At 40.3% G+C, this 21,498-nt stretch overlaps 2 protein-coding genes across 11 annotated transcripts in view; one reads left to right on the top strand and one right to left on the bottom strand.

The window, feature by feature from the left end:
• AKAP7 (A-kinase anchoring protein 7) overlaps positions 1–21,498 on the bottom strand; it is a 123,252-nt gene that overhangs the window by 15,759 nt on the left and 85,995 nt on the right. Inside the window, exons 1-2 of one of the 10 annotated variants that reach the window (XM_086316538.1) lie at positions 17,842–18,054; positions 15,420–15,488 (exon numbers count right to left, since the gene is read on the bottom strand). The exons of 5 other annotated variants lie outside the window; for them this stretch is intronic. In XM_086316538.1, coding sequence (XP_086172664.1) covers positions 15,420–15,488; positions 17,842–17,890 — 118 coding nt within the window. In that variant the 5' untranslated portion in view covers positions 17,891–18,054. Of the gene's footprint in view, positions 1–3,337; positions 3,748–15,419; positions 15,489–17,841; positions 18,135–21,498 lie in introns of those variants that run through there. 4 more of the 10 variants (XM_086316534.1, XM_086316539.1, XM_086316540.1 and 1 more) reach the window with 4 other exon arrangements.
• On the top strand, positions 17,934–20,541 carry LOC147366104 (uncharacterized; the record flags this gene model as incomplete). Its single annotated transcript, XM_086316725.1, has 2 exons — positions 17,934–18,307; positions 18,421–20,541. Coding segments are annotated over 2 exons (477 nt in total), but the record flags the coding sequence as incomplete, so codon positions are not given.

The raw sequence follows: 21,498 nt of genomic DNA, 5'->3' as shown, positions 1-21,498 counted from the left end.
TATGTAAAGAAACTAGAACAGCAGAAACAATTTTGTAAAAAAGAACAAAGTTGGAAAACTTATACTACCTGATTTTAAGATTCATATAAAGCTACAGAAATAGAGACAATGTGGTATTGGCCTAAAGACAACCATATCGATCAATGAAATAAAACACAACCCAGAAATAGATTTACAAACATGTGGCCAACTGATTTTCAACAAAGGCACCAAGACAGTTCAACACAGAGAGAATAATCTTTTTAAGAAACGGTGTTTAGAATGATCATCTATGTAAAAAAAGAACCTCAAACCTTATCTCATACTATATATAAAAATGAACTCAAAATGGATAGCAGACTTACTGTAAGAGCTAACTTGTCTAGAAGAAAATATAGAACTTCTCAGTGACCTCAGATTAGGCAAAGATTTTTAACCAGGAGATGAAAACCACAACGTATTCCCTAAAAAGGATAAATTGGACATCATCAAAATGTAAAACTTTTGCTTTTCGTAAAACACTGTTAAGGCAAAAAAAGCAAACCACAGCCTAGGAGAAAGTACATATATTTGCAAAATATATATACATAATACATATATAAAGAAAGTGCATTCAGAATACAAAAAAAATTCCAACAACTTAGTAAGACAAAATAAAATAAAAAATGACCCAAAAGAATTGAAATGTTACTTTCCAAGTGATATACAGATGGCGAATAAACATATGAAAAGATACGCAACATTATTAGCCATTAGGAAAATGCAAATTAAAGTCACAGTGAGATACTACCACTCATCCACTAAAATTAAAACTTAAAAGATAAACAATATCAAGTGTTGGTAAGGATTTGAAGCAAGTGGAACTCCTGTTGCTAGTGGGAATGCAAAAATGGCATAGTCAGCTTGTAAAAACTTTGCAAATTTCAAATAAAAGTTTATCTTATGAAAGTTGGCCATACTCTTACCACGCAACCCTGCAATCTCATTCCTCGCTAGAATTGAAAACAAGTGATATGAAAGCTTATGCTCACATGAAAATCTATACATGAATGTTTATCGTAGCTTTATTCACAAATGCCCCAAACTAGAAACAACTGAAATACCTTCAACTGGTGAATGGATCAATAAGCTGTGGTATATCCACCCAATGGACTAGTACTCAGCAAAACAAAGGAATGAACACTGATACATGCCACAGCACAGATGAATCTAAGGTGCATTACTGCTAAGTGAAAAGAGGCCAGAGTCAAAAGGCTGCATACTGCCTGATCTCATCTTTATGACATTCTGAGAAAGGGAAAACCATCAGTAGTGAAACAGACCAGTGGTTTCCAGGGGCTGGGGATGAGGACAGGAGTTACAAAGGGGCCCGAGAACATATGAAGGGTAAAGCAACGCTTCCACTGTTGACTGGTGGTGGTTAAATGACTCTATGTGTTGATCAAAACTCATAGAACTATACACACACAAAAGTGAATTTTTCTGTATGTAAATTCTACTTCAATTAATAAAATACTAATGAGAACAATTTCCTCCCCACGATGAGGGACTATTGAGGGGTTTATTCCACATGTGAACTCGCTGAATAGACTGGTGCCCTGTCACTCTTTGCAATTAGCATGAAGTGAGTAGTAAGGATGACTCCCTCAGCTCTTCTAAGAGTCACGTCTCAACTATGATATCTGTGCTCTCTCCCAGCTGCAGGCTTCAGAGTCTCAAGTGCTCTCTTTCTGAATCATGTTTTTTTCTCTCGTGCTCAATATCAAAATTTGAAAATAATTTCCAGAGAAAGAAACTGGGGTAGTTTCTGAGCATGAATAAACCCAAATCATTCTCATTCTCCTCTTCAGTGTATCAGACACATATCATTTGCACCAATATGTTCAAAGACTGCAAACTAAACTGCTACCCGGTACTTGATTGACAGGTGATTATCATCACTCTGTTGTTGAAATCTATTTCCAAGGGGCACTCTGCTCTCCGTGGTTTGTTTGCTCACTTGTTTTGCCTTGTGTTGTCTGTAGGTGTCTATCTGCTGTTCCGTATCATAAATTGCTCTCTATTAAATAGAAACTGTGGTTGTTTCCTCCTGAATTTTGATTCCTGTATTTGCTCAGGTGGAAATATAAGGAGTTCCCTATACCCCCTGATGGTCTGCTCAGGACCACTCTATGTCATTTTGTACAAAGCTGATTGTGGAGTGCAGTTCGAGCAGTGATAAAGAAGCAGACCTTCCAAACCCAAGTCCTGGTGCAAAGAAGTCGAAACTTCTTTGGCTATCATTGGAAAGTGATTCTCATGGCAAAGAAGAAATGAACATGTTTCAGACATGTACGGAGCATAAATTTTCAAATAATCATGCTCTTATCTGGCAGAGAGACAAGAAGGCTAGAAAATGAGCACTGCTTTGAAACTTAAAATTATTATGTTTATGTTATTCATTCTTTTATTTAGGGCTTTCCTGGAGGCTCAGAGGGTAAGGAATCTGCCTGCAATGCAGGAGATACAGGTTTGATCCCTGGGCTGGGCAGATCCCCTGGAGAAGGGAATGGCAACCCACTCCAGTATTCTTGCGTGGAGAATTCCATGTACAGAGGAGTCTGGTGGCTACAGTCCGTGGGGTCACAAAGAGTCGGACACGACTGAGCAACTACACCACATAAAACTTAAAGGTACAACTAACTAGAATTAATTTTCATGTGTTTGACCAATACATCTGCTCATGATAAACTATACTTTTCTTTCCTAGGCTGATCTTCCAGGGTAGCAGCAGATTCAAGCAGAAATAAAGGTCACTTTCCTGTTTTGAAGGTAATGTTCACCAATGTAATCAGCGGCATAAATGTTGCCATCAATCTAATTGGTGAAATAAATCATAACTATAGATATCACTTCACCTCTTTTATAAGCAAAAAGGATACACCCAGATCAAGAGCTTCCACAGGCTGAGAAAAACCCCAAGGTACCAGGTCACTAACAGCAATAGCAAGAATATATCCTTCCATCTATTTAGGGAACACTTCACCCTTTCCAAAGTGCTTTCAGGAACATTCTTTTATTTGGTCCTCAAAGAAATCTCATGAGGTAAAACAAGTGCTGTTCTTTCATTATTTCAAGCAAGAACATGGAGATACAAGAGCTACATAAAATGCCTACCAATACCACGTAGTAGTGATGGCAATCCACAGCTCCCACTTGAAATCAGAAAGATGAGTTGATACACGACACCCACCCCCCAGCAGATTCTCCACAATTCCCTGTTGCAGCCTTGTCCTGGAGAAATGAAGGTATATGTATGAGAAATACTGTATCATTTAACAACTGGTTGACTGGAAAACAAAGATTCAGAAGGTTTCGCTAGCAGATTGAAATTTTTATTTTTATTTTTTTTTTAACTTTTAGACTAAATAATGGATTTTGGGGCTTCACTGGTGGCTCAGCAGTAAAGAATCCACCTGCCAATTCAGAAGACATGGCTTTGATCCCTGGGTTGGGAAGATCCCCTGCAAAAAGAAATGGCAACCCACTCCAGTATTCTGGCCTCGAAAATTCTATGGACAGAGGACCCTGACGGGCTACAGTCCATGGAACTGCAAAGGAGTCGGCCACGACTTAGCAACTAAACAACAACAATGGGTGTTGGTGAATGCAGTGAATCCTTTCCTTCCATCTTCCTTCCTTCTTCCCCCCTTGATCTCCTCTTTCTTTCCTTTCAGCTCTCTGGCCACACAGTCACGGGCATGGACCCTGCCTTCAGGAAACCTGCAACTGAGTAGAGGTAGAAGTTATTATGTATTAATAAATAAGGGAAACTTCAGAATGCAGTCTTGTAGGTGGTGACAGAGGAGGAGACAGAGATGGAGAAGGATGAGGCTGAGAATGTGTGCGGGAGGGACCACGGAGGCTCCTGCAGGGCATGCCGTGGAATCTGCTCATCTCTTGTTTCTAGAGCATCTACTATGATCAAATTATACTTCTCAATTCTGACATACACAAAAATTACTATGGCTGGTCTTCAAGGAATTGCTTATTTCAACCCATGAGGTATAATGGTAAAGAAAATCAGATTTTTACAACCCTGCTAATGCTTCAAAATGTAAGCTTGGGTTTCAGAACATTTCTATTATTTTATAGGAAAACATCAGCTATGCCACTAACCAGTGATTCTGCTTCATTCTGTTTCAGGCTTGATGTAAATAACCAGTTGTTAGGCTTAGTGAGAGGGACAAAACCTAAGCTTAACTACAATATGATCAAGAGCACCGTGCATGCCAAGTTGCTTCCGTCGTGTCTGACTCTTTACGACCCTATGGACTGTAGCCTGACAGACTCCTCTGTCCATGGGATTCTCCAAGCAAGAATACTGGAGTGGGCTGCCATCCCCCCCTCCCAGGGATCTTCCCGACCCTAATGAACCCTACATTGTCTCCGGCGTTGGCAGGTGGGTTCTTCATCACTAACACCGCCTGGGAAGTCTTAAGAGCACCATAAATACTTGAAATATCACACACAGGTTGAAAGAAATCAGATTTTTTAAAAGGATTCAAAACCTAGCTCTGTTTAACTCAGCTAACTGCCCAATCTTAAAGCAAATGCTTTTGGTATGATCATGTGGAGTGTGTTTCATGCTAAAAAATGTTCCATCTAATGATTCAACTAGCCAACACAGAAAGTAGGGTAAACTGTTTCTGTTATCTTTCTTTCATGGCTCCCAAAACCTAATTTTCAAAGTCTGACCAAGGAAATCCAGATGCACAGGACAATGTATTTGGCTTGTAAGCCCTGAGAAAAACTGTGGACTGAGTCTAATGGCTATTACTCCAGCAATGCTGCTGGGTCAAACAGAGCATTTCCAGGCTAAACAAAACGTGAAGATGAGATGGTTGACCGTTAAAACAAAATCAAGAGAAAATTGACAATTTACGGTCATCCTTGGCCATTACTCTGGGCATACAATAAAAACAAAGAAACAGAGCACAAATTCAAACACTGAATCCTGAGCAAAAAGAACTATTCCTCCACTGTAAAATGGGGCAAGTCATTCTGCTCTGCTGTCCCCACAGAGCTTCCGAGAGGCTCTGAGGGGGACAGAGTGGGCCTACAGAGAGGTGTGGGGCCAAAGGCATTGTCGCTGCTCCCCCACCCCCACCATTTCAGTTCAAACCACCCCCGCTCATCTGAGCCCCGCAGCCCTCGCCGTGCGGCCAACTGTTCATTACGCATGGTCTTGTTATATTTTAAAAAATGAAGCTCAGTGAACTCATAAATTGATTGCTGCGGCCTCAGAAATAATGGTTGAGAAAAGTAAATATGAAAGTATATCCTAAAGGTAATCGAGGATATACTTTTCTTTTCTCAGTGACCTAAGACTAGGAATTTACTAGAGGCTTCCAAAAAGACAAAAATCAAATGATTTTTTTTACGTTCTCTTTGGTGATATCTACTACTCATCAAGTTCTCTGACTGTGTGAATTGATACTGCTGCTGCTACTGCTGCTAAGTCGCTTCAGTCATGTCCGACTCTGTGCGACCCCATAGATGGCAGCCCACCAGGCTCCCCCTGTAGGAAGTTAAATGAGCAGATGAACTTGTTGAATAATCACTGGTGGTCTGTAAGGGTAAATTCATTTCTTCCAGCAATGGAGGTCTGCTTCTCATGCTCTTGGTGTCTAAATGGGGAAGAACTGCTCCTAGTCAAAGGAATTTCAGGAATTGGGTAGAAAGATACATGTGGTTCAGGGGTGGACAAAAGACAGTCACTGCCACACTGGACTGATGTTCCTGGGGAAACCGGGCACCGAAAAGATGCTTAGAAGAAGGAGATCAGAGATGATCTCCACGACATCACCATTCCTCTCTGAGGATGAAACCAGAGCTGCCCCCACCACCACTGCTTAGAGTCTCCTCCCAGGAATTTAGAGGCTGAAGAGCCAAGTTCCTGCATCATCAGCTTCTTCCAAGACCTAGTAAAGTCCTGTATAATGAGTCCCGAGACTCTGCATACTTATGTTTCCATGACACACAGCATATAACTCTGGCTGCAATAACTGTATTTACGAATCCTTTTAATAATAATAATAATAATAAAACCTAACATTAATTGCCTATTATGTGCCTGGCTTTTTTCCTCACACATTTAAATCAAAAGCTTACAATTGTTATTGCTATTTTGCCCCCACCCTGAACACAAAGGATCAGAAAAGCCGTGAGACTTGCCCGTCTACACAACTAAAGAATGACAAGGTTGTGACTCAAACCACACTTCTGCCATTACACCTCCATGCTTCTCTATCTCTGAAAGTGAAAGTGTTAGTCGCTCCGTCATGTCCTACTCTTTGTGACCCCATGGACTGTACACCACCTGGCTCCTCTGTCCATGGGATTCTCCAGGCAAGAATACTGGAATGGGTAACCATTCCCTTCTCCAGGGGATCTTCTCGACCCAGGGATCAAACCTGGGTCTCTCATGCTGCAGGCAAATTCTTTACTGTCTGAGCCACCAGGGAAGTCCCCCTGTCTGGCAACTAAAAATATTCCTATGATATGTTCTATGATATTTTTAGCTCTAAAAATGAGACTTCCAACCAGAAAATACTTAGAATGCTTCCTTTTTAGTTATAAGGTCAGAATACCTGGACTGGATTCTCACTTCCCCATTCACTAGCTCTGTATCCCTGTGAAACTTGCTTAACCACTCTAAGGGTCATTTTCTGTATTTATAAACCAGGAATAACAGTAGTGTTGTACGAGAATAAACGGCTGTGAAAATTAAATGAGATAATAACACAAAGTACTTAGCAGAGTGCTCCCCTTACAGTATTCAATAAAATTAGCTACAATTATAGTTTTTATTTAAATGAAATCAATACTGCAACCCTCTTTCAATTTATCAGGCAATAAGGCTATTTGTTTATGAGCTCCGTGCTTAGGGCTCTATAAGCAAATATGATATGGGCAACCTATTCACTTTATACAACTGGAATGACTGCAAATAAGAAAGGTATGCATCGTTCTATATAGCTTACATTCATATTCTTTTGCAACTAAATAATGTTCCTTCTTAGGTAAAGAGAAGGACTACTGCTCATGAATCCGATAAAAAGCCTTCAAGCAGACATATAAACAGACAGTAACTGAAACACAAGATACAGATGGTTTTAAGTTTCTATTAAGCTATTAGGGCTTCCTTGATAGCTCAGTTTGGTAAAGAATCCACCTGCAGTGCAGGAGACCCTGGTTTGATTCCTGGGTTGGGAAGATGAATGGAGAAGGGATAGGCTACCCACTCCAGTATTCTTGGACTTCTCTTGTGGCTCAGCTGGTAAAGAATCTGCCTGCAATGCGGTAGACCTGGATTCAATCCTTGAGTTGGGAAGATCCCCTGGAGAAGGGAAAGACTACCCTCTTTCAATTCTAAGAGTGGTGCTTTTGTGTTTCCAGCAACTACTTACGTTTCTACATGCACCAAATTAAAAGGGAAGCACTGAAAGTAGCAATTTTTCTGTACTTTAAAATCACAATGGATAAAAATAATCACATCAAGTTTAGTGTATATAGACAACGTCCCAGGAACATATCAACATCAGAACATGTGTTATGCACGTGTGGTAAATGTAACAATCTTTCGTGGCTTCAGCTTTACTTTTATCTTCCTGGTAGAAACCATTAGGTACTTTCAGTCACAGTGCTTCTTTGCATCCATTCATTGTCTAATACTCAAAAGACCTGAGATAATTAACGGCAAAAAAAAAAAAAAAATACAGTAAAAGGTCAGCTCAAGGTCAGCTCTCCACCTTCCTTGTTTGCATATGTAACCCAATAAATTTTCCCTTTTAATAAAAAAAGGATAAATTTGCCTTCATGAATGGGATACATGGTGGGGGCGGTGGCTTCAGGCAACCTCTGGGTCCTCACCTTCTCAGGCTTTACTCAGTGGGAATAGGACTTCTGTCAGCTCTGGGGAGCATTTTTCAGCATTCCAGTAGAATAAGTTTTTCTCTTCTAATTCCCATATATGAAATCTCAGGGAAGATACAGGTTGTAAGCTACATGACCCTAGAGGGCATTGTATGTATCAGAGACGCTGCAATCTATGTTTTATGGCATAAAGTACCTTCAGATATGCAACATCCAAGGTAGCTCAGCTGGTAAAGAATCCACCTGGAATGCAGGAGACCCCAGTTCGATTCCTGGGTCAGGAAGATCCCTGGAAAAGGGATAGGCTACTCACTCCAGTATTTTTGGGTTTCCCTCGTGGCTCAGCCAGTAAAAAATCCACCTGCAATGCAGGAGAACTGGGTTCAATCCCTGGGTTGAGAAGATCCCCTGGAGGAGGGCATTGCAACCCACGCCAGTATTCTTGCCTGGAGAATCCCCATGGACAGAGGAGCCTGGCGGGCTACAATCTGTGGGGGAGCGAAGAGTCGGACACAACCAAGCAACTAAGCACAGCAGCATGTGACTTCCCAGCATCTAGCCTCTCACCGCCTTGACTTTCTTTGCTGCCCTTCTCTATCTCTGCTCTGACTGACTGGTTCCCAGATCCCTGAAAGAATTCCTCAGATTTTCAAACAGTTTATTGACTGCCTTGTCTCCTGGCATCTGAGCCTTTGATTCTCCTTAATCCCCAAAGTCATGAGAGCACAGCTGACCACTCCCAAACACTCATCCCCACCTGCCTGAAGGTTTAACTCTCACCTAATTCACTAACCTGTCCCTCTATCTGTGCTGACGGTGAACGCCTAAAATTTCACATAAGTCTAAGTGAGAAAAGCCTTTAAAAAAAAAAAAGAAGTAGAATCACAGATATAGAAAACAAATGTATGGTTACCAGGGGCAGGATAAATTGGGAGATTGAGACTGACATATTCATAACACTACATATACAACAGATAACTAACAAGAATCTACTATATAGCACAGGGAACTCTACTCAATACTCTGTATTTGCCTGTAAGCAAAAAGAATCTTAAAAAAGAGTGGGTATATGTATATGTATATGTATAACTGATATACTTTGCTGTACACCTGAAACTAACACAGCATTGCAGATCAACCATGCTCCAATAAATATTTTTTAAATTTCAAATACTGATTAAAAGAAATATGCCAAAATTATGTCAATTTTATTTCAATAAAACTGCAGGAAAAAGAAATATTCACCAAATAAATCACAGTAAAGACTGCAGAATACATACTTAACAAACTTCAACAGAACATATTATTTTTAAAGCATTTCCATAAACTGTAAGTTAGTCTAAAATAACTTGCTGTTTTTAAGTTAAATTGATCTGGGTGAGGGTCCTCCTTAGAAATATCTTATTAACAATTAGTCTGAATTACTGTAACCAAATCTGATTTTTAAAAAAAGTTCCTTCAAAACATGTTTAACTAATTAATTCCCTGTGTTAAATACTCTGTTGAAATAACTGGTATAATTCCTATTTTCTTGACTGGATCCTGACACAAACTATTTCCCCCTACAATGTTGTATTTACAGAGGCCTAAGTCATGAAAAAGTTGGCTTAAAGCTCAACATTCAGAAAACTAAGATCATGGCATCCGGTCCCATCACTTCATGGGAAATAGATGGGGAAACAGTGGAAACAGTGGCTGACTTTATTTTTCTGGGCTCCTAAATCACTACAGATGGTGATTGCAGCCATGAAATTAAAAGACACTTACTCCTGGGAAGGAAAGTTATGACCAACCTAGACAGCATATTAAAAAGCAGAGATGTCACTTTGTCAACAAAGGTCCATCTAGTCAAGGCTATGGTTTTTCCAGTGGTCATGTATGGATGTGAGAGTTGGACTATAAAGAAAGCTGAGAGCCGAAGAATTGATGCTTTTGAACTGTGGTGTTGGAGAAGACTTTTGAGAGTCCCTTGTTGAGATCCAACCAGTCCATCCTAAAGGACATCAGTCCTGGGTGTTCTTTGGGAGGACTGATGTTGAAGCTGAAACTCCAATACTTTGGCCACCTGATGCAAAGAGCTGAATCATTTGAAAAGACCCTGATGCTGGGAAAGACTGCGGGCTGGAGGAAAAGGGGACGACAGAGGATGAGATGGTTGGATGGCATCACCAACTCAATGGACATGGGTTTGGGTGGACTCCGGGAAATGGTGATGGACAGGGAGGCCTGGTGTGCTGCGGTTCATGGGGTCGCAAAGAGTCGGACACGACTAAGCGACTGAACTGAACTGAAGTCATGAATGACAAAGACAACAGGTACAAAGGTAAAAGCAGCTAGGAGTCTGATTTTTTTAAAAATTAAAACTGCATATTTCATGAACTTGTTTCCTCATAAAACAATTTGTTTGATATGTTTTTTAATTTAATATTCAAATTTCATATAGTTTTACATATCTTTTTAGGTTTTGTTTATAAAACCTAAAGATCTGTGTATCTAATTTTATATTGAAGTACAGTGTGGTATACAGTAGTGGGTATACAACAGCACCACAATGAATTTTTATCTTAAATTCACTAAACCCATATTATAGAAAATTAATTTTAAAATTGATGTAAATCTGGACAAAATGCTTTAATAAAAATTTCATTCATAAAGACAATCATACAACACACAGTATGCCTTGGCTTGTTATCTCTAGGACTTATGGATACCAAATACTCGCTATTACTGGGCTTCCCTTGTACCTCAGCTGGTAAAGAATCTGGCTGCAATGCGGGAGACCTAGGTTCGATCCCTGGGTTGGGAACATTCCCTAGTGAAGGGAACAGCTACCCACTCCAGCATTCCAGCCTAGAGAATTCCACAGACTGTATAGTCCATGGGGTCGCAAAGAGTCTGACGTGACTGAGTGACTTTCACTTGACTTCACTTCTTCACTCACTATTACTATGGAGTTCAATATTCAATATTTTATGTGGTGCTTAGGTAAGATGACAACGTACCTAGACAAGAACCCAAAGTTGTCTATTTCTATTTTAAAGCAAGTTTGTTGATCCTAAAGGCACTAATTTAAAATAGGCATTAATAGTCATTATAAAATATGAATTAATAAAGAGGCAATTTTTTTTTTCCATAAAAATTTTGGTCTTCCATTTAAAAAGACTTCCCTGGTGGCTCAGATGGTAAAGCATCTGCCTACAATGCGGGAGACCTGGTTTCGATCCCTGGGTCGGAAAGATCCTCTGGAGAAGCAAATGGCACCCCACTCCAGTACTCTTGCCTGGAAAATACCATGGACGGAGGAGCCTGGTAAGCTACAGTCCGTGGGGTCGCAAAGAGTCAGACACGACTGAGCAACTTCACTTCACTTCACTTAAAAGAAAAAGTTTGATGGCTAAAAATAGTCTGAAAACTCTGCCTTAAATTATCTTCTTTTAGGCAACGTATTAAAAATTATTAAGGTAAGACCTGATTATAACTTCTTTCTGCTTTAGGGCTTCACTTCAGTATTTTCATTATTTAAAAAAAGAGCTGTGCAAATATAATTAGAATACTACTGGGTTTAATGTAGGTTTACCATTTGGCTCCTAAAATCACCAAAAGAAAATGAGTTAAAATGAACACTCACTGTCTTAATTCTACCACCCTGGAGCCATAGAGAATATCTTCTTTCCCTTCCACATTAAAGAAGCCTCCAAATATTATAAGACAATTAACTGACTATCCTAGATAAGCAGCCGGAGTCTGTAAGCCTTCCTCTTATGATGTGGTTTCCAGCCTCCTCGCCACCCTGGCCTCCTCAGGACACAATCCTGATTGTCAGAATTCTAAATAAGGTCTGACTGCTACAGGTCTAGATAGAAAGTTTTAGATTAACAGATCATCTACTTGCCAGTTTATTACTTATCATAAACATCAATCAAAACTCTTCAAAAGCTAAGCTTCACAGCTAAATTTAGCTGAATATTTTAAATGCTTAGAAAGTGTGAATTTTATTTTTGCTCTAACAGTCAGATGTAAGATATCAAATTGAAACTTGGTGTAATTCACATGGCAAATGCCAACACCAACTATCTTACCACAAAGTCGGGGTCGGGGGACACAGGCTGCTGAGATGCATTAAAAAAGTCAATCACCCTTTTCCATCAGATTCTTACCAACTGGGTGAGTTCTTTCTTGGGAATATGAAACCCTCCCTCCATGTACTCAAAGCATCCTGTGTTATACCACTTTCTCCCAGCACTCTAATTTTCATGTATACATGTTTGAGGTTAACAAATGTCCTTGACTAAAGTCATAAGTTTTGAGGGAGAGTGTGCAGAAACAGAAAATTGTAAGCTTCAAATATCTTTGACTCAGCCTTTAGTAAAATTAACATTATTTATATCCTAGTTGGCATAGACTATACTGATTCTTTATGTTTTCATCATATAATTAAAACTGTACTTATTCTTTATATTTTCATCATATAGTTCCGTTTTTGCCTATGACTATTTGCTAAGGGCAAACAACATTACTATATGCCAGAAAGGTTGGCTTTGTAGTTCCAAGGTCTGCTAACTTGTACCTTTGACATTATAAATGTTTGTTAAGGAAAACTGTATTTGCTAAAATGTCTATTGTAGAAACTGTGATTGCCTGAGTCAAGCTGTAACCACTGCCTGTGATAAGAGCTTGAGGTAACTTCTACCCTGGGTGGTAATTAACTCACTTTCAATGGACTTGGCCGGTAACTTCCCTGAAATGAATGGGTGTGGTTTTGCTTGTTAGACTGAGAGCATCATGATCTTTCATCCCCAACTTTCTCCCTTCAAGGCATGATAAATACTGGAAACCAACACATCTCTTTTTAAAGAATCAAGTGAATTTAAAAAGAAATCCTCCAACAATAAGGACCATGTATCATCATTGTATTTTCCTAACACTTGGCTCAAAGCTTTCCAAATGTGATGTGTTCAACAATATTTATCAGTTGAAGTGAACTGAATTACTCTTCCTAACAGCTCCCATAAATTTCATTGCCACTAAAATGGAACATGAAAGTTCAGAAGAAATCAAAGACTTTTGGTTTCTTTACTAGGTTTAGAAATATTTGTTCCAGAATGGATGTACTCTTAGATACACTGAGTATCTTCCAGAATATATCTGAAGCCTTTTGGTTGCAGGTGATAACAATTTAGCCCAAGCAAGTTAAACCGAAAAAGAGGGGAAGGATTTATTGCTTCACAAAATACAGGTCTTAGTCACAGCTGAACTCAGAGACTCAAACAATATCATCAGGACTGTCTCTTTTTCTCTCTCCTTCTCTGGCCTCTTTCTTCTGTGCTTCACCCTCAGGAAGATGCCCCCTAACTCCCTATCAGCTAGCAATCTTGTGCTTACATCCCTTTCACTCACAACCCAAAAGGAAGACAGATCCTTGATCAACTCTTAAGAAAGTCTCTGGTCAACTCCACGTGGACCACATGTCCCTTGAACATGTGCACATGTCCCAGGGCAGGGAAGCCTAATGTCATGATGGACAGACCCCACAGAGAAGGGGAGGGAGTCCCCCAGAGAAAGGGCAGCTACACAGATAAATGCCATAAGGCTGCTCAACAATTAAAGGCCTAAAATCCCGAGTCCCTTCCCTTCCTGGCCATGATGGAAATAAAAACAGTCTTCCAGGCTGACATCTAAGGTGACTACAGTTGTACAGTACAGTCTCATTCATTACAGAGGAATTGTATTTACTGGGTCTATAATGAGCCGATAATCAAATTCCAAATCATCAGAAACAAACTATCTTCAGATTAGACTCATATTTATAAAATAGTACAAATGATCTGTTTAACTCATCCCACACAGAAAGACTCAGCTATTTGTCAGCATTACTTTGCCGATAAAGGTCCATCTAGTCAAAGCTATGGTTTTTCCAGTAGTCATGTATGGATATGAGAGTTGGACCATAAAGAAAGCTGAGCGCCAAATAATTGATGCTTTTGAACTGTGATGTTAGAGAAGACTCTTGAGAGTCCTTTTGACTGCAAGGAGATCAAACCAGTCAATCCTAAAGGAAATCAACCCTCAATACTCACTGGAAGGACTGATATTGACCTGAAGCTCCAATATTTTGGTCACCTCTTTTGCGAACAGCTGACTCATTGGAAAAGACCCTGATGCTGAGCAAGAGTGAGGGCAGGAGAAGGGGGAAACAGAGGATGAAATGAAAGGATGGCATCACTAACTCAATCAACATGAGTTTCAGCAAGCTCCAGGAGTTGGTGATGGACAGGGAAGCCTGGCATGCTGCAGTCCATGGGGTCGCAAAGAGTCAGACACGACTGAGCAACTGAACTGAAATGAACACAGAATGACTGTATTGAAACATATTTCATATATAAAAGTAAAAGGTCTATGTATTATTTAAACACATACTTATAAAATTAAGACGTTTCTTGTTAAAATACATATTCTGTGTGTGTGTGTGTGTGTGTGTATTTGTGTGCTTAGTTGCTCAATCATGTCCAACTCTAAGCAACCCCATGCCCTGTAGCCTGCCAGGCTCTTGTGCCAGGCAAGAATATTGGAGTGGGTTGCCATTTCCTACTCCAGCAGATTCTTTACCACTGAGCCACCTGGGAAGCCCTAAAATACATACTAATGCTCTTATTTTCAGCATCCTAGAAGGCCAGGGCTAGAAAGTAACTGAGCTGTCAGTGCACCCAACCATTAGCTGTTCTATCCTCCGCTAACACATGTTGCTTTGACAAATCACCACAGGATGGACATTCACCTGTTTCATTCCACATAAAGCAAATGTACTTCAAAATGGGAAAATTTGCAACAGGAAAGGAACAAATAAAACGCCTTCTGAATTAGCTACAGAGGTATCTTTTATAGTGATTAAAGCTTCCTTTTCAGGTTTTTTAGTGAGACTGACAAACTGCAGGGGCCAATAAGCTTGTATTTCTGTTCAAGAACAATCCCTTCAGGAAGCTCACTATGAGACAATGAGGTAAAATTCAAAGAACACAAGTACTGTAAAAGACTTCAGCAAAAACTTCATCAGAGACTATTTACAACACTGATTAATCCTACAACATCTGCAGAAACATTTCATGGTAAGTATGGTCCTGTGTAGCAAGGGAAAGTGCTTAATCTTCCAAGAAATATGCATTTATTGTCAGTCTATTCTACCTATTGTGGCCAAAAAGTATACAGTTTGAGAAAATGTTCCACTGCTGGGGCTTTAAACAAAATGGTCTAGCTGCTTTGTGCTGCATTTACTGAAAAATAAACTATGATGAATTCTACTAGATTTGACTACTCACCCCATTATCAAGATTTCTGGCTGTGCATACAGTTAACTTTTTACACAAACATCGCCCTTGCACAAGTTGATTTTTTTTTAATCATTTTGCTTGATTAAAATAGTAGCACTAATAAATCAATGAGATGAGAATACTTTCTCTCTACCACCACCAAGGGCAAAGGCAGGATATAACAACAGCAGGAGGGGAAAGGGACCATTTGACTCTTACCACTCGGCCAGCTGGGTCCCTCCCTTCTGTATCTCTGCAGGACTATAGAGGATGGGCTTTCCAACTCGCCTGTGTTTTGGGAACGACAACCACAAATGTAAACATTTACCAAAAACTCATTTAATTCCTCATTCGAGCTGCTCTCAGAAGGTACATTCTGGGGTCATCACCCTTTACAATGGAATTAGAAGGGCGTGGGCATAAGCTCTCTTGTGCTCTGCTCCTGGGAGGTCCTCACTTAGCTCAGAGCAGGCTAACAAGGCTACTAGGTGGGCTCACAAAAATGAAAAAGACCCAGAAGCTTACTGCACAACCCAGTAGCAAGATCAGGCCCTCCCAAACATCTAATAGGGGTTCTTTTACACGCAATCAACACGACTTATGAACTGAATATTTATGTTAGTGCTAATTTACATGTTTCTTCAAGCACGCTGGCTAAGAATTTCTCTGCCTTTTTTTTTCAAGTCCCCTTTTTAAGTACTGGTAGACCATCAGCATAGCAGTGCCTGGCAGAGAACCTTCTCTTTAGACCACCCTGTAGCAAAGAAATTAAACACAACACCAGACAACAGCTGATGGGGTATATGAACACAGCGTGAAGAAAACAGTGAAGCAATGAGAAAATCAAAGACAGATGAAAGAATAATGGGGAGAGAATGGGGACGATCCAGGGGCCAGTAGGCATGAATGAGAGGAGAGGGGGCACAAATGCTTCGATTCTAACCATAATTTGCACTTTGGGACTTGAACTTCACTTCAGACACAGTGGCTTGTCTTCATTTTCTTTTTAAAATGTTGTAAGTTGAGAAAGGAAGCCCCCCAAAGTACTTCCTGTTGATCAATATTGAGAGGTGCTCTATGTAAAACAAAAGACTTTGCATTCCCAGGGTCACAGGTGAGAAAGAAAAGAGCAAATTCCTCATCAAGGTAAAGCCTGGCTTCTATGATTAGAGAAGAGAAGGCTGCTCACAGACGGGAAAAAGAGAAAAGAGAACACAAGGAAAGCAGGAACTCTAGGAAAACCTGGAGCAGTGGACGAGGAAGTGGAGAAAGGAAAGAATTCACTCTGCCTACATCTGTCCAGACCAAGGTTTTTCCTATGCAGATCTACCTCAAGGAATCAATCAACCAACCAAAGCCCTCAGTTATACAAATGGATCATTCTGACAAATATCTGAAAAGTTTCACGGTGCCGAATGCATATCAGTGCTCACTGTTAGAAAATGAACAGCTCTGTTGTACAAAGTCATACCAGGTGTTCAGCTCAGGACCACTGTATACTACAGAGTATCATTTTCACCAGTAAAATTTAGAGCACAGCTGGGGACTCTTGTTAATAAGCAAATACTCTGAAGTCTCCTAACATTTATTCCAAAGCATTCCCAGAAGATTTCTTGTAAAACCTGGCTTATTTTCCCAAGTGCATAGGTATAAGATATGTATTCATTACTTTTAAACCTGTCTCTGGCTAGTTTCCTGAGGAACAGGAAATAAAAGCCAGATGTGAATCTTTGAGTATCTGAATCTGATATTGAGAGATTCTGTTGACCTATTTAAATTTCAATAAAGCACTGATGTAAAAGAAATGTGGCTGCAAATTTTAATAAGCACGTCTGTGAACATTTTTACTGAAAAAGAAGTAAAAATTCAATACTTGGGGGTAACTAGTGTAAGGCAAATCTATTTGGGATGTTAATTACAATGTGGGTACTGTTTTAACAAAGTTGAAATGTAAGTGAATACACTTAAGTCAGGGAGGAAAACATTTCAGTGCAAATGTCATCACTTTAAGTTCTGTTTTCTGGGCCATAAGCAGATGTGGAACCTGACTGGCATTAGTTTAAGAATATTCAGTGAGGTTTTTGCAGAAGTCAAAGTGGCATCCCTCGTCTGGAGGGATCTTACAGTTACACCCAAATTCCCTCCACGGAGAACAAAGCAAAGGACACACGAAAATATCTGCAAATGTATAATACATGTCATTTCCGAGCCAGCTTTACTTCTCTATATGTTATCATTGAGCACTACTCCGAAAACCTCTCGATTTCAGAGAACACAAATGAAGTCTGGCCTGTATAATTTGTCAAATTGCATGCAGTGACATGCAGAGAAACTCAAAACTAAGACACTAATGTGATAAAAATAAGCTGTAAAATTCCAACAGAAGGAAGATGAAATTCTAGATCTTTAACACAGCCCTATTCATTGAGTGACTGTACTCTGACGGTTAATTATTAACTATATACCTATAGTTAATACACATGAAATACACATGAAATACACATGAAATATCAGAGCTCCTTATTCTCCTGTTTCCCATAAGGGGAAAAAAAAAACAAAACACAACCACTACCCCTAGAAAAAGACAGTCACTCTAAATAGCCAAGCACTTAGGATTCAGCACAGTGCAAATCCCACTTACTGATTTTTTCCTCGTCTCTTGAGAAAGGAAAGCAGCAGAGCTGGCCCATGGCACTGGCGCTCTCTCTCCCGCCTGGTGTTCTCCCCGGGCTCCCCAAAGAGCAACTGCAGTTTACCCCACGGTCCGCGAGCACACCCTGCCTCCTCCACTCCCCGGAGCAGCACAAGAGCAGGGAGAGCGGCGGCGGGGATGCTCTCCGACGAGGGGGCTCTCGCAGCCGCTGGGAGCAGGCAGGCTCCACCTCCCCGGGCCCCAGCCCCACGCAGCTGATACGCGGCTGGCTTTCGGGGAAGCGGGACTGGCTTTCGGGGAAAGAAGCGGCCCTACGCTCGCCTAATTCTCATAAAGCTGGGAGCTCTCGCCCTGAGATGAGTGCCATGTGCGCTGCGCGGCTCTGCAGATATGTCTCTAAGAAAGGTAGTGGAGAGCAAACCACAAGGAGTCCTTTCTCCTGCAGACAGATACGGTAATTACACAGGGAAATTCAAAGGGGGAGAGGGGGGACCATATATTCTGTCTGCTACTTAAAGAGGAAGACCTTTCTTTTATCCCCAGGAAATTTTTATTTCTTTGTTTCAGAAACAGGGAACCTGACTTTGCAGAACACAGAAAACACAAGTTGGAGTACCAGGAACTTCAAGCTGCAAGAAGGGTAGAATGGCGAAGTGGAGGAGGGATATAAAAGAGACCATCAATTGTCATCTGCACATTACAGTTTATCATTTAAATATCTGCTTTTTTAAACACTGCCGTGTTTCTCTACTAAAGCATTAAATCAATACCATGAATTTTTAAATTAGAGCATCAAAGTATGTCAGTAGCCCAGAAAATGCCCCAAATCACTGAGAAAAAGATCAGCAATAATAGCATCTTTTCTGAATAAAAACACAAGGTGGTTAAGCAAATTCAGGGATGGCAAAATAGCTGATTTCCAGACACGATATATTCTGAACTTCATGTAATCGTTCATGTAAAGATTTCATGTAATTGTGCCAAATCTGTTATCTTGCATAGGGAAGAGCTTTATCTTGCAACACTATGTGAAGGAAAGACTGCTCATGGTGCCAGGAATACCACCCAAATTCTTACTCTATTCCTCGACTTTCCAGCTAGGCACTCACATCCATTCACTGGGAGCTGGAAGGAGAAGGCAGTGGGTGATGATGAAAATTTCCCTGGTTTTGAATGCAGTGTGTCTATTTTCCTACTCATCTGAAGAAAAAAAGTATACAGTCTGGAAGAAAAAAAAAAAAACTTATTTTTTAAATCCTAACCATTACTTTGTGTGTTAAAGAAATATCTGCAGTGAACACACTTCACTGAGGAACATGAGTAACTCCTGGCATCCCCTAATCCTGGCATTGGTGTAGGGATAGAACCTTTAGAAATAAAAAGCCAGAGGTCTGAATCTCAGATCCGTCCGGTATTAACAGTTCTGAAACGCTGACCTCTCTGAGTTTTGATATCTTCATCTGTAAATCTGGCAAACTCACTATAAAATTTTAATTTGTTATTGCAGAGTAGGTGGTGTTTGGGAGGAGGGAGAGAAGAGAATAGACTGAATATCTCAAGTCTTTCCAGCACCAGCTAGCAATCGCACCTCCGCCTCTCCCAATTCTGGCGCCCTCTAGCTGCCATCTTGAGTTACTGCTTACACCTGTCACGTCCAAGCAAATAGCCCCCTCACTCCAATGCAACCTCCAGGGGATAATGTCCTGTGATAAACTCTACCAACTTGACTTTTATTAATTAAAGTCAAGTTTATTTATTAATTAAAGTCAAGTTTATTTATTAGTCCCCTGTTGGCACTACTACTGAAAACTTCCAAATATGAAACCTATAAAATGTATTGTTAGCTATGTAACAGTGTGTATCCCAGGATGTCCTGAAATCCAAAGAGGGGGTGGGGGGAGGATGGAGTTATAAAATGTCGGAGGCTTTTTTCCCCCATAAGCATTAAAAGTGAATTAAGCATAATAAAAGACTAGAAAACTACTGAAAAACTCAAGAAAGGAATTTTAAAACTGGCTTGCTGCTGCTGCTAAGTTTCTTCAGTCGTGTCCGACTCTGTGTGCAAATAATTAGCATATCGTTTAACCTCAAAGAGGGGATGGAGTCTGTGCTCAAGGTCACTAAGGTTTATCTCAGTTCTAAAAGGCTGCAATTTCACACTGTAGGTTTATGACTACTTCTAGCTCCAATCAGTCAATCCTAAAGGAATCAGTCCTGAATACTCATTGAAAGGACTGATGCTGAGGCTGAAACTCCAAAACTTTGGCCACCTGAGGCGAAGAACTGACACACTGGAAAAGACCCTGACGCTGGGAAAGACTGAAGGTGGAAGGAGAAGGGGACAACAGAGGATGAGATGGTTGGATGGCATCACTGACATGATGGACATGAGTTTGAGTAGGCTCCGGGAGTTGGTGATGGACAGGGAAACCTGGCGTGTTGCAGTCCATGGAGTCTCAAGAGTCGGACATGACTGAGTGACTGAACTGACTGAGCTTGGGATTTCTAAGAATGGTTTTCACACTGCATAGTTGTGAATTTTTTCAATAAAGATGATTCCTTCAACATAAAATTAAATGTGATTTCACTCCTGTAGATTTCATAAGAGCTTTCATATACATAAATTTTTAATTCAAAATAACTAAGAAACTCATGTGTCTGGATTTTTTCATTTAGGAAAAAAACTATTTCATATGTATATGAAATTCTGGTCAAAAAATAGAACTTTCCCCCCTGCCATTCCATGCCCCACTCCCAAATGTGAATAAGTATCATGCAGAAGGACCTAGAAAGTAGTCATATTTTACCCAATTATTTGAGAATACAACCATATATAATTAAGTCGAATAGTTTAAGGTAGAAGCCCCACCACAGTTCAGTTCACTCACTCAGTAGTATCTGACCCCATGGACTGCAGCACACCAGGCCTCCCTGTCCATCACCAACTCCTGGAGTTTACTCAAACTCATGTCCATTGAGTCAGTGATGCCATCTAATCATCTCATCCTCTATGGTCCCCTTCTCCTGCCCTCAATCTTTCCCAGCATCAGGGTCTTTTCAAATGAGTCAGTTCTTCACATCAGGTGGCCAAAGTATTGGAGTTTCAATTTCAGCATCAGTCCTTCCGATGAATATTCAGGACTGATTTCCTTTAGGATGGACTGGATCTCCTTGCTGTCTGAGGGACTCTCAAGAGTCTTCTCCAACATCACATTTCAAAAGCATCAATTCTTTGGTACTCAGCTTTCTTTATAGTCCAGCTCTCAAATTCATACATGACTACTGGAAAAACTATAGCTTTGACTAGATGGATCTTTGTTGGAAAAATAACGTCTCTGCTTTTTAATATGCTGTCTAGGTTGGTCATAGCTTTTCTTCCAAGGAGTAAGCATCTTTTAATTTCATGGCTGCAGTCACCATCTGCAGTGATTTCCGAGCCCCCCAAAATAAAGTCTGTCACTGTTTCCATTGTTTCCCCATCTATTTGCCATGAAGGGATGGGACCAGATGCCATGATCTTAGTTTTCTGAATGTTGAGTTTTAAGCCAACTTGTTCACTCTCCTCTTTAACTTTCATCAAGAGGCTCTCTAGTTCTTCTTCATTTTCTGCCATACCTCAGTCTCCCTAACTCACAAATGCAATCA

This window comes from Bos grunniens, chromosome 9, assembly GCF_055505025.1.
Source record: "Bos grunniens cultivar Pamir isolate PY7600 chromosome 9, Bosgru_T2T1.0, whole genome shotgun sequence".
In the NCBI taxonomy this organism is placed as follows: domain Eukaryota; kingdom Metazoa; phylum Chordata; class Mammalia; order Artiodactyla; family Bovidae; genus Bos; species Bos grunniens.
Note: the sequence above shows the minus strand (reverse complement) of the source record. Positions and strands in the feature narration are given on the sequence as shown.